The 13,074-nt window shown below is 41.6% G+C and overlaps 1 protein-coding gene across 1 annotated transcript in view; it reads left to right on the forward strand.

Moving 5' to 3' along the window:
- Positions 1-10,117, forward strand: part of efna1a (ephrin-A1a) — a 12,098-nt gene extending 1,981 nt beyond the window's left edge. The window contains exons 2-5 of the mRNA XM_027144027.2: positions 7,134-7,429; positions 8,182-8,247; positions 8,335-8,412; positions 8,547-10,117. Coding sequence (XP_026999828.1) covers positions 7,134-7,429; positions 8,182-8,247; positions 8,335-8,412; positions 8,547-8,668 — 562 coding nt within the window. The 3' untranslated portion in view covers positions 8,669-10,117. The remainder of the gene's footprint in view (positions 1-7,133; positions 7,430-8,181; positions 8,248-8,334; positions 8,413-8,546) is intronic.
- Positions 10,118-13,074: the final 2,957 nt, after the last annotated feature.

Below are 13,074 nucleotides of genomic sequence, written 5' to 3' on the forward strand. Positions count from 1 at the left end.
ATCAAAATTGAAATCTGTAAATGACCTTAGCCATTTTTGTGTATAGATCAAGTTGCTGGGTGTCTTTTTTTTTTTTTTCTTTTTTCTTTTTTTTTTTCTTCTTCTTCTTCTTCTTCTTTTTTTCCTTTTCTTTTGTTATGTGTGTGTTTGTGTGTGTCAGCACATGTATGTTCCAAGAAACAAACTAAGCTGTTTATACCTGTCCCTGCCTGTGGGTCTGTTAATGTTGCACATTGCACATCTGTGTGTGTGTGTGTGTGTGTGTGTGTGTGTGTGTGTGTAGGGAGTGTCAGAATGAAAGCTTGTATTCTGTAGTCCACTGTTTTTGACACATTAACCCAACTTCCTGTTCAGTGGACAGTGGAGTGGAACAGTAATGTGTGTGTTCCTGGTGACGTGCTACTAAAGGACTGAATAACATTTAGAAAGATTATTAAATTCACATTCTTTCACTTTTACATGATCTCTCTCTCTCTCTCTCTTCCACACCTCCGTCTCGCCCTTGGCTGCATGCCCATGGCACCACTTGGTTTATTGGCACAAAGTTCAGACTTTCTTTCTTCTCCTTCTCCTTTAACTCTTTCCCTCCGTCATGTTCGAACTCCTTCCTCCTTTTAGTGACGCTTGTCTCCTCGATTTGTTGCCATTTTGCTCTCAGAAAAGAACTCTTTACACGGATTAATCAGCCCTGAAAGGCGCTTAGGGCAGTATTTTAACAAAGGCAGCCTGAGGGCACAGATTTGTTTTGTTCCTTTCCAAATATGGCAGAGATTTGTATTTTTTTTTAAGAAGACACAGTTCACTTCATGCTGTTCATCTGTCACCATGTTTTGTGTGTGTGTGTGTGTGTGTCGGGGCGGGGGGGTGGTGGTTTTGAGTGAGTGATGAAGTGCCATTTACTCTATCGATGTATTGTCACTCTCACTGCCTCTCTGGTGGTCTCTGAATGGTGAGCTTCCCCTCTGTCCACCTCTCTTTCATTATTTTCTCTCTTTTCTTCATACTCCCTCTTTTTACCGACCTTCTATCCCCACCTTACATGTGCCCCCTTTTCCGCTTTTCTGTCTTTTATTTGCCTTTTTTTTTTTCACTCTCTGTACGAAGGGACTCTCTCTCCCTCTCTCTCTCCCTCTCTCTCTCTTGCTCTATCATCACTCTTGGCAGCTGTAACCATCTTTCAGCACTCATTCCTTTTCATCACGTCCTGAACTGTTCTTCTTTCATTCTTTTTTTTTTTCACGTTGCCTCGCTCTTTTCTTTCTCTCTACCACTTTCTGGTGCTTTACAAAGCTTTAACATATTTTTTTTTACCCTTCTGGTCCTTCTCCTTTTCTCACTCTCACAATCTGCTCTGAGCCACACTGCATCTTCCCTTCTTTTTTGTTTTCTCCCTGGTCAGTGTTTAAGCTGTGATTTGGTGAGTGTGTGTTAGGGAGAGAGACTGAGAGAGACAGACCACGTGTTCCCATGCTGACTGACTGCGTGTTTCCTATCCAGCTCTTTTCCCGGGAAAACGGAACTTCCTGTACATGCCGTAAACAATACCTTTCTCACACTCTTGTGCACGCAAGAAGTCTGCTTCTTAAACAAAGAACTTACACGCTGTACTTATTCTCACATACTGAAAGGCTGGGAATGTGGTTGAACTTTCTCTGTTTTGCTTACACACACACCACACACACGCACACAGATGGAAACACAATTAAATGTTCTGATTTTCTATGAACATTATCTTTAAAGACCCCCCCTCACCTCTCTTACACACACACGCACACCTATTTATTTGCAATCAGTCTTATTGTTGTTCACGTTGTAATGTCTTTGCAGGGGTGTGTGTATGTGTGAGAGAGACAATGCCATGTGATGTGTGTGGATGTTCTTCAGTATATGTGTAGGTTACAGCTATCCTCTGTTTTCCTTTTCTCTTTCCTGCCTTCTTCCTAAATTTCGTGTTCTTCAGTTGTTGTGTCTTGCGTCTAAAAGGTGGGTTAACACTATAGCTGAGGAGAGAACTGGGGCAGATCGGGGAAGATCAGTTCTCAGTGTCGGTACAAAAATGGGAGCCGGTTGAGGTTCAGGTCACGGTTCAGGTACAGTATGATGCTTACCTCAGAGCTGAAGTCAGAGGTTAGAACGATGTCATTTTTAACCTCCATGCGTTTGATGTTAAAAGCAGGGAAAACATGGACACCTCCCTGTTTGTGTTTGGAACGCAGTGTAACGTCTACGTCACTGAGAGAAACTCCTGTCCCAGATGAAACCTTGACCTGGTACTAATAGACTTTTTCTAATTACATGTCAGGTTTTCTATTAACGAGCTGAACAGGAAAAACTGTTGGAAAAACACTGAAGAATTTTTTTCACTGTGCTGCGATCAGGTTACAAAAGCGTTCGTTTTTTCCCACCTGTGGAAGTCAGCGAGTGTTTTCGTAGCTCGATGTGCAAAGAATGCTAACATCTTTATCACGGAATTCAATCAATAGAGGAAACCATTCATTCATTCATTCATTCTCTCACAGGCAAGGGCAACAAAGTGGTAAACTTTCCAGAGAGAAAGGAGACTCTGAGCACTCTGAGGGATGAGACACATGCTGACAAAACAAGGGAAAAGCAAGAGATTGATGAAAGGTGGAATGGGAAAAAAAGAGAGAGAGATGGTCGATACTGGTTGAGGATCTTATCTTTAAGGGGTTGCCATGGCAGCAGAACGGGCAGCACCAGCACGCGTAGATGCAGGACACTAACCATCATGCCATGCATTCCAGTGATCTGGCCTGTGATTGGTGGAGAGAGGGCTTATTTGTGGGGGAGGAGAAGCCCTGAGTGAGGGGATCAAGCAGGCTTATTGAACACAGAAAACACACACAGGGAAAGCACAGAGACGGATGGATGGATGGATGGGATGAAAGCCTGGCCTAAGCCAGAGACACAACCCGTTATGGCATATCAAAGCCTCTCTCAACTTTCCTTTCCTCTCTCTCTCGCTCTCTCTCTCCCCTCTTCTCCATCACTCTTCTTCACTCTCATGCACATGTGCAACACTTTGGGAGACTTCAAAGCAGCACACAGTTTTGGCTCAAGTGCTTTCGTTTTTTTGGCATAGAACAATATACAGTTTTTTGGGGGTTTTTTTGCGAAGCTTTACTTTCTTTTTTGTTCTTTAATCTTTCTAATGAAACGTCTGCTTCTCTCACTTTTTTCCCTCATTGATCTTGAGCACTTACCAAAACAGTCTGTCCACATTTTTTTTTAAGGTTGGGGAGTTCTATTCTATAACCATCAAGCTGTGGAACAATAGGGGATCTGTCCCGGGGCCCCCCAAGCTTTTCTGTCTGTCACTCTCTCTCTCTTGCTCTCTCTCTTGCTCTATATTATCCAGGGTCTGCTGCGGATGAATAGGACCGTGTAGCCGCCTCTGAAGTCCAGGCTCCGTAATCCGGCTGCACAGAGTGCCTGATTATCCGGCCTTGCAGCATTCCAGACCAGTCATCCAGAATGCTGAAGCTAGCAGCAAAAGTTCAGACAAAGTATTTGCACTGAAGCTGTAGGACTGATTAAATACTAGAGTGCAGGATGGAGGTGCAAAGGAAAAAAAAACAGGAGGATGTTAGACCTTTAAGTAACAGGTGTGAGACAGAATTCAGAAAAGAAAGATCAGAAGCTGCTCCAAATCCTGGATTTAATATTGGACAGAGCTGTGTGTAAGCTCATGAACCAGATTTCTGTCATATTCGAGTCTGTCTAAAGGAGGGGAAACGTTTTAACAGTAAAACATCTGAACTGTGTGTGTGTGCGTGTGTGTGTGTGTGTGTGTGTGGGTGTGTGTGAGCTGCTGACTCAGAGCATTTCCTCCACCTTTCACCACTCGCTCCTCTTTCCCTTCCCCCAGAACCTCCACATTCCAGTTAGTAGAGAGGTGGATGGACAGAGGGGGTGGATGTGGAGACACACGACTCCAACTCAAAGTCCGAATGGACATCGGCACAAAAACCTTCGATTCCAACAAACAAAGAAATAAATAAATAATGAAACTTGAGCAAACCGTTGAACACGAGCAATGTACTAATCACACGGGTGATTCATTAACACACCCATTTCCTCTCTGATTTCTTTTCTTCTGCTCAGACTAATCAGTCTCAGCTTGTTAGTCCTCCCTTTAAAGACTTGTACTTAATCAGAAGGACAAAGTGGAGTTATTACAGAAAAAGAGGAATAGTTTTGTTCTGAATTACAGGTGCACATTTTAATCAGAGAAAGACTGAGAGGGAGGGAGAGAGAGAGGGGCAGAGAGAGAAAGAGAAGCAGAGGGAGAGCGAGAGAGATGCAGAGAGAGACACAGAGAGCAAGAGAGAGAGAGCGAGAGAGACACAGAGAGAAAGAGAGAGAGGGCGAGAGAGAGACTTGCAGAGAGCGAGACGGACAGAAAGACAGAGACAGAGATGCTCAGTGTTCTCTCTCTCAGGGTTGTGCTGTGTGCACAAAGCGGACAGTGAAAGGCTTCTCTGTGTGAATAAACCCATTGATGAAGTAACTGTAAAACTCTAAAGGACACTCACTAGGCAAAAGAAGAGCTTCTGACCTCTTGTGCAGGAGTCGAGCCCCATCCCCCTTTTCTCTCAGTCTCCCCCTGACTCCCAGCCCTCAGGGGCCGGGGTGAAGTGACATAATTGCCCCCCTCTGGGGCCACTTTAATACCCTGCTTTGTGTTTTAATTGCTCTCCCTCTGTCTGTCTTTTGATGACCACATTGTGGTCATACTGCAAAATGCTTTTAATCATGACCTTTAATGGTCTGTCTGTCTGTCTGAGATTATTATTTTATTTTATTTTTTTTTAAATCCAACTCTTTTGGACAAAAATTTCAACATGCGTAACTATTTGAAAAACCTAATCCTAAAGTAGCTCTTGCTTCACTGCTCTCTCTCTCTAAATCCTTTCATCCCATCATGTGGGAAGAGAGAGAGACAGACAGAGGGGGGGGGGGTTATAGCAGACCATCCAGCGTATTTACGGGATGGCTGATCATTTTTCAGCATTAGATCTCAAAGTGACTTGTTCTCGCTGTTGTTCAGGAATCAGAAACAGGTGGGATGAAGAGACGGATGAATGAAAGGGTGTGGAGAAGTGATGCTATACTATCAGATAAAAGGATGTGTTGTAGTGTTACAGGACCAACTGGAACACAGCCATGAGTCTGTGTATACTCGGGGTCCAGTAGTGACTGCAGTGGATCAGGATTACAGCAGGACAGTGAAGTGACTCAGCAGTGTGAAGGTCATGTGATCCATCATCAGTCACATAGACAACATGGTTAGTTTTATTACTAGTGTTTCTCAGTGTGGAGAGAGAACATGAACGTTACACAGTGACGTCTGGACGTGTAAGATGAGCTCAGACGTACAGATCAGCACTGCTTCAGACATCACTCTACAGACTCTGTGTTTGTAGCCTGTAAAGGAACAAACCCTTAAAAATAGATGCATGATCCCATAATGCAGTGCAGCATGACATCAGATCTCAGGTGTAAATACAGTAACCCTCAGTACACAATATTGACACACTACACAATCATACTTCCAGGCTTATACACACACAGACACACACACACACACACACACACTCACTACACAATCATATGTCCAGGCTTACACACACAAGAAAAGAAAAGATGAGTGATTATTGTAAACCTGTACACATGTAGTAAAGTGATATATGATGGTACTGACCGACAGCTTCACACACCTGATGTCCATGCTGATGTTTTTCTGGTGACTGTTTTGAGATTAAAGTTAAAGTTTTACAGCAGGATGTTACTGAGGACTCGTTAATGATCACCTGCAGGTGTTGTGTTTGTCACATCCACATAAGACAGTGCTGTTGCAGTGACAGAGTTTGGCCTGCAGTTGCAATATTTCTTCTCATGGGCTTTAAACACACACACACACACACTTTCTCTCAGTGGAATGTAATGAGAGAGAGAGAGAGAGAAAGAACAGCCAGTACAGTGAGAGAGCTGGTAGAGGAGTGCAATAAGGGAGGAAGAAGAAAGGCACAGACCCGAGACAATCAGCCAGCCTTATGCCAGAAGGGTGTGTATGAGTGTAATGATAGGAGCTGCAGACAGAACACATATTTATTCCTCTGTTTCAGGGCGAGTTCCTCCTTTACCTACAAATCGTGCTAACGCCTCAAAAAGTTTGTTTCTATGCAGCTGTCTGCAAGTATGTGTGCTCTGTCTATCTATCTAACGTGTGTGTGTGTGTGTGTGTGTGTGTGTGTGTGTGTGTGTGTGTGTGTGTGTGTGTCCCGACAGGAGAACAGGAAGTTCTTTGCTTCATATTAGAATGCAGTCAGAATACTTATGGTACATAATAAGGACAATCGACAATCTACAGATTCCTCCACAGGGAAATTTACACAGATATATATACACACACACACACACTCTTTCTCTTTCAGACACATTCATTCACCCCATTAATCGTTCTCCTTTCAAGGGTTTGGATTTTTCTGCTTTCACTGTTCCTTTTCCCTCTTCAGTCCTCTGTGATTTCCCAGAGCTCCTCAAACAGGTCTTACGATCAATGCCGCTGGCGATTGAACTGGTGATTACGCCACACTGCTTGCACACAGACCAGAAGTCTTACAGCAGCTTGTGTAGAAATGATGATCACAATGTGACCATGATGCTGTCCAGATCTTCTACAACTTACTTCAAATTAATTAAATTTAAAAGCATCTCCAGCTCTTCGTTTACCAGTGCACAAGAACACGGAGCGCTATATGGATCTTTCCTTTTTCTATGACTGATTTGTTGAATTTATTGGTTTGTTTTTACAATTTTTTTCTTCTCTGTATCATCACTGATTGATTGTTTTGTACTGAACGTCGATCACGACCCAAATATCTTAAACAGCATTCTGTCTCAGGAGACTCCAGGGCACAAGACAGGGGACACTCTCGACAGTGTATATATAATCTGTGTATATATAATCATGAACATTCTGAAAATCACTCAATCCTATTGTTCAAAATGTTCTCACATGCCTTACACATCTGACGGGTTCTTTATCGTTCAGCTCCGGATGTTCTCCGTATGTTCCCCTGACTGAACTGTCCTCTTTCCTCCGGCAGGTTTCAGGAGGACGACTACACGGTGGAGGTGCATCTGAACGACTACCTGGACATCGTGTGTCCACATTACCCTCTGGGCACGGTGGCGTCTCAGGAGGCCGAGCGCTACGTGCTGTACCTGGTGGAGCGTGAGGACTATGAGGTGTGCCGGCCGCAGTCTTATGAGCAGATGCGCTGGGAATGTGGCCAGCCATTCTCTCTGCACGCGCCTGAAAAGTTCTCAGAGAAGTTCCAGAGGTTCACACCCTTTACCCTGGGCAAGGAGTTCCGCCCCGGCCAGAGCTACTACTATATCTGTGAGTCAGGAATAAAGATGTTATTATAATCATTTCCCCATTTATTACTCCTATATTTGTATTTACAAGCCGCACATGATGTAATGCTAAATGCTGAACGTAATGCTGGAATCCAGCTGTTTATGCCACAGCACCAGGGAAACTGGCAGAAGTTTGCATGGTGCACATGTCAAAGGTTTGTGTTGGTCAGTGTATGACCTCATGCTGTCCACACCACTCATGGTCCAGTTTAAAATTTATGGCACCGTGAGCTTTTCCAGAAAAGAATACAAAGTGCATGAGTCAAGTCCATGTGCCCTTTTAGCCCATCAGTAATGAATAGGTCCCCTGAGTTGTCATGCGAGGCCACACTCCAGGCTACGTGTCATTTTGGCTGAACTGTGAGCCACACATGTTAAGTATCAACAGTTAGGGTTGAGCTTCGGGATCGTTCTTAAGTTTAAATTTTTTATTATTTTTTTAAATCCCCTGGGTCTTTGAGGCACAACCTTTTAGTTCAATGGAATAATCTATTCTTGTTCATCATTAATACACAGCTGGACTTTAAGGCTCTTTCACAAGGAAGTTGATGAGAAATGTTGGATTAGACCTCACGAGGCTTTAATAATTAAAGGTGTGACAGATTGTTTACGTGTCCAGATGGCCTAGCTGAGAATTTCTGCTGAGTTAAAGGAACCAAATTACATTGTTAGTTTTTTTCTTTACACTGTAATCCTTTCTTCATTCGCTTTTCCTTTTTGCCACTCAAACAGCCAAACCGCTGCATCACCACGGACAGGAGTGCCTGAAGCTAAGAGTGGATGTCGTGGCTAACGATGGTGAGGATCACTGAAGGAGAAATGGCAGAATACGTGTTGCGACTTTGTGAAGAATTGGTTTGTAACGTGTATTTATTCTGCGTTTAGGATCACAAGAGGCTAGAGTCGGACCTGGCAAAGGAAGCGGAGGAAGCGTGCACACAACCTCAAACCACTTACCAGCAGGTAGAAATGACTTCACTCGTGTAACTATAAAGGATAATGTTTAAAAAAAAAAAAGGAGGCTGTGTCCGAATGCCATGGATGAGGGGATACGAATAAGAAGGTCTATTTATTTTCTGCCTTTTCTATTTTCACAGACGATCCAGTGGTGTTGCCAGATGTTCGGAAAAGTGTGCAAACAAACACTGCAGTCAGACCAGCATTTCTGACCATCCTTACAATCCCACTCCCTTTATTACTACTACTGGTTTTACAGTAAGAACATTTTTAAAGCACTAGAGTGATTTCAAGAATGAGATGAAGGTGGCATGTGTCAATCAAAACACACAGAAGGAGTTCGCAGAAGCCCAGCGCTGGCCACTGGGGGAAGGAACAGAGGAACCGTTCAGCGCTTCAGTCGCTTTCCTACTCTGCTTCCTGAAAGGATGCATTCTGTGAAGAGAATTTTTTTTTTCTTTTTTCTTTTTTTTTTTTTTTTTGCTCAAAGCATACTTTTTAACCAAACTTAAGTAACAGTGCTCTGTAGTTGGAGGAATGATGAACGAGAAGGACATCAGGATTGTTCAGTGTTGTGGGCTGTTAGTGTGTAAAGGACTCAGAAGAGCCAAAGATCACAGAGCGCATCACTGAAGTGTACAAGGGCTTTGTTGCTTTATTTCTCCATGTAGCAGTAAAGAAGCACAAGTTGTTTTTAGAACATTACCAAATCAGCTGGAATTTATGATTTACCATCTCTCTCTCTCACACACACACACACACACACACACACACACACACACACACACATTACAGATGTGATATATAAAAACACTTATTGTAGCATTCATTCACACACGACCTGTTTTGTTGTTGTACATGTTTTATTTGAAGAGATCTTAAGTTATTAAGTGTTCTATTGAATGAACAGTTATAGTTTATAAGGAGCAAAAGATGCAAGCAGTCGAAGACGAAGAAAAAAAGCAGTGCGAGTGTGCATGCGAGTGTTTGCGTGCATGAGCAAGCATGTGAGGGTGAGCGAGAGCGTGAGTGAGTGAGAGAGAGTGTGAGATTATAAATATATGCTAATTTAGCACAGACCGACAGCTTTACTAGAGTGGAAGTGCATCTGTAAACTCTACTGGTTCCTATTTTGAGCATTAGAATGAGGATAAATTGACTTTTCTCTCAAGTTTAATCTCACGTTAAATCTGAAATTCAGCAATGATATAAATCCTCTGACTCTTTGGCCCTTGTCACAGTCATGCAGAACACATCAACATCTCACTATTCAATTATTCTGTGTGTGCGCGCGCGTGTGCGTGTACACACAGACAGATAGACTGACGCAGATCAGCCATAGCATTAAAACCACTGACAAACATGAATAAATATATTTTATGAATTATTGAACGAGAACTAATGAGATTAATTAAGCTAATTTTGGCTGTAGTTTATATCTAATATGTACACATAATACAGCAGAACAACAAACCTCTACAGAAAACACGACATAAAGTCCTGCTAGCTGTTGTAGCTAAATTCTGACTGACTGAATGCTAACTGATGAACATGGACTAAAACATGACTGATCTCCTCAATCCCTGCTTTTCTATTGTGTTCTATGTGAACTGTATATTATGTACATATAGAAGTCTATATAAAAACATGATGTTTGGTAAATACTGTAAATGTGAAATTCTTATGTGAAATAAATATTATTTTTTTTGAACACTTTTATTACTGAAGTTTTTTTTCTAAAACCAGTTAAAGAGTAAAAATAAATAAATAATGCATACCCATTGCCACAACCACAAACTTTATACACACACACACACGTTTGTGGGTTAACTCACAGGATTGAATACTATGTGAATACTTGTGTAATTTGCTACTTGCATGTGAGCAAATTTATTTATCATTCATTCATTAATTTAATTCAAATTATTTGTATTGCACTTTTAACAATTGTCATGGTCTCAAAGCAGCTTTATAGAAGTATAGAAACAAAAATAAAAATTAATATATAATTGTTTAAAAATGAGGTTACTGTATATCTCTAACATTTATGCCTAATTATCAAGCCTGAGGTGAAGGTGATGAGGAAAAACTCCCTGAGATGATATGAGTAAGAAACCTTGAGAGGAACCAGACTCAGAAGTGAACCTCGTCCTCATTTGGGTGACACTGAACAGGAAATATTGTCAATGTAAATAATGACATTTACACACAACAGCTTATGGTCCGGCGGAATTGTGTAACCAAGAGCTCCTTAAGAACTAACAGGTCAGAGTCATTTCTGAGATCATTACAGACTTAACACTGATTCCTTATTGCTGAAGTCTTTAAATGTTCACTGATGAAGACCAGAGCACAAAGATGACCGACACAATGGCAGGTGAAAGACTACATGTGGTTCAGTCCACAGTAATCCCATGGGTCATGGGCTGTCCATGAAGATCTACCACCAGCAGAGTAAACCACAAAGAGATGAGACTCTGGGTCAGGGTGGATCAGGTATGTCTGTAAAGAAGAAGTGTTCACACTTTCTGTGGCTTTCTGTGTTAGTGTGTGTTTGTGGGTTAAATCACAGGAGTGTGTCATCAATGTGAATACTTGTGTACTTTTTAATTTCACGTGAGCCAGAATTCATTTATCTTTCACTTTATTTTCTCAGGTTAATACTGTGTCCTGGATTTTTGTTTCCACTTCTATTCCTGATCTATATTGTTCTCTTGTCCCTCTACCTCTCTCTCTCTCTCTCTCTCTCTCTCTCTCTCTCTCTCTCTCTCTCTCTCTCTCTCTCCATTGTTCCATGCTTCCTCTTGCTCATCTCCAGAGGCCTCCTCCTCTTTTTTTCTTTTTTTTTTTAATGACCGTGTCTGTAAAAACAGCTGTCACGCTGTCCCTCTCGCTCAAGCCATCCCGTGTGCTTTCAAAACAAAGGCCCTGTGACCGTAAATCACACACGTTTTCACCCCGACGACCTCTGCTGAAGGCACCGGACAGGTTCAGAGGAGAACTCATCACTGCACAAACACTCTATAAACACCAGGAGAGGGAGAGAAAAGCTACAAAGAAGTGAGTAAGCAGACAGAAGTGCTGAGGGCAGAGAGGGCAAGGAGCAGTATGTGGAAGGTCTAGGTGATGAACAAATTTACACTCGTGGTAGAAAAGTGTGCATATAACTATAGTGTTTATGTAGGGAGGGGAAAAAATATGAGATTAATGAACATGCAACGGTCTTGTTTTTTAAGCAGTCCAGTTTTAAGAATTTATTTCTAGAAAGAAGCAAATGATCTGAAAATAGAATAAAAAAAAACCTTAAAGATAAAAACTGAGTAAAACAGAAATAAGTTACTCTGTAAATCTGATCCTAGAAAAGACTAGAAACCTCCAAATATTATATAAATATTAAGCTATTTGCGTTTGCCTTATTTATTTATTTATTTATTTATTTATTTGCAGTGTCTCCTCCAAACTATATATTTTTTAAAGCCAGGTTAAGGCAGCTTAAATCAATGTTTGGACAAAAGGAAAAAAAAGTGTCTCCTGTGTAAGAGCAGTCTTACATTCCTGGGTTTCCTCTTTCCCTCTTTCCTGCAAAACAGATAGTTTTTCACGTTATGCTGCTTAAATCGATTACCTCAGCACATCTGTACCTATATATTAAGATAAATATGTTAAGTTCAGGTCCCAAAGGTACGTAAATAAAGTGCACACTTTATATATACTTAACAAAAACAAACAAACACATGGCTGCTAACACAGTCATATTGTAAGGATATGAGTGTTTGACTGGAAACACCAGAATGATCGTGCTGATACGTGGCTTCAAAATATGAGGCTTTTGAGAAACAGACAATGGAGAGATTTATAGAAAGGTTTCTTGAGTCAGAGTAAAAGTTAGCAGTAGAACCTCTTGCAGAATGATGAGGGTAGTTGACCATGTGTTCTTCAAGAGAGCAAGAAAAAGCCAACACAACACATAAGGTTAGTCATGTGTCCTGTTAATCATGTGTGCTCTTAGTCATGTGTCCTGCTTCATGTGTCCTCTTAGTCATGTATCCTGCTTCATGTGTCCTGTTAGTCATGTGTCCTGCTTCATGTGTCCTTTTCGTCATGTGTCCACTAAATGTCTTTTACTCAAGATTGGCTTCTGTCCAGTCACCCAGCCAAGACCTGAACCATTTCAGTGGAGGACTTCTGAAGTTCTGTTTGAGTTCCTGGTCACCTCCTCGACTGAGGCACTGATCTTGGCTGGATATTGTTCCGTTAACTCCAAACATCCATCTCAAAATAATGGAGCCTTCTGTGCTCATGGGAACATTTAAAGATTTAGAAATGTTTTTAAACCCTTGCCCAGATTTACATCTCAACACAGTTTGATCCTGGAGGATTAGGGAAAGTTCCTTGAACCTAATGGTTTGGGTTTTGGATCAACATGCACTCTGAATTGTGGGATCTTATTCTTATAGATGCGTGCCTTTTTCAATTATGATCAATCGCTTGATTATGCCAATGGTGGACTTCAGGCAAGTTTTAGAGACATCTCAAGATAATCAAAGCAAACATGATGCATCTGAGCTCAATCAGAAGTTCCTTAGCCAAGGGTCTGAATATTTATTACATCAATATTTCCTGAAACATATTTGCCATCATGAATTACTGCATGTACTGTAGATTACC

This window comes from Tachysurus fulvidraco, chromosome 7 (genome assembly GCF_022655615.1).
Source record: "Tachysurus fulvidraco isolate hzauxx_2018 chromosome 7, HZAU_PFXX_2.0, whole genome shotgun sequence".
NCBI classification, from domain to species: domain Eukaryota; kingdom Metazoa; phylum Chordata; class Actinopteri; order Siluriformes; family Bagridae; genus Tachysurus; species Tachysurus fulvidraco.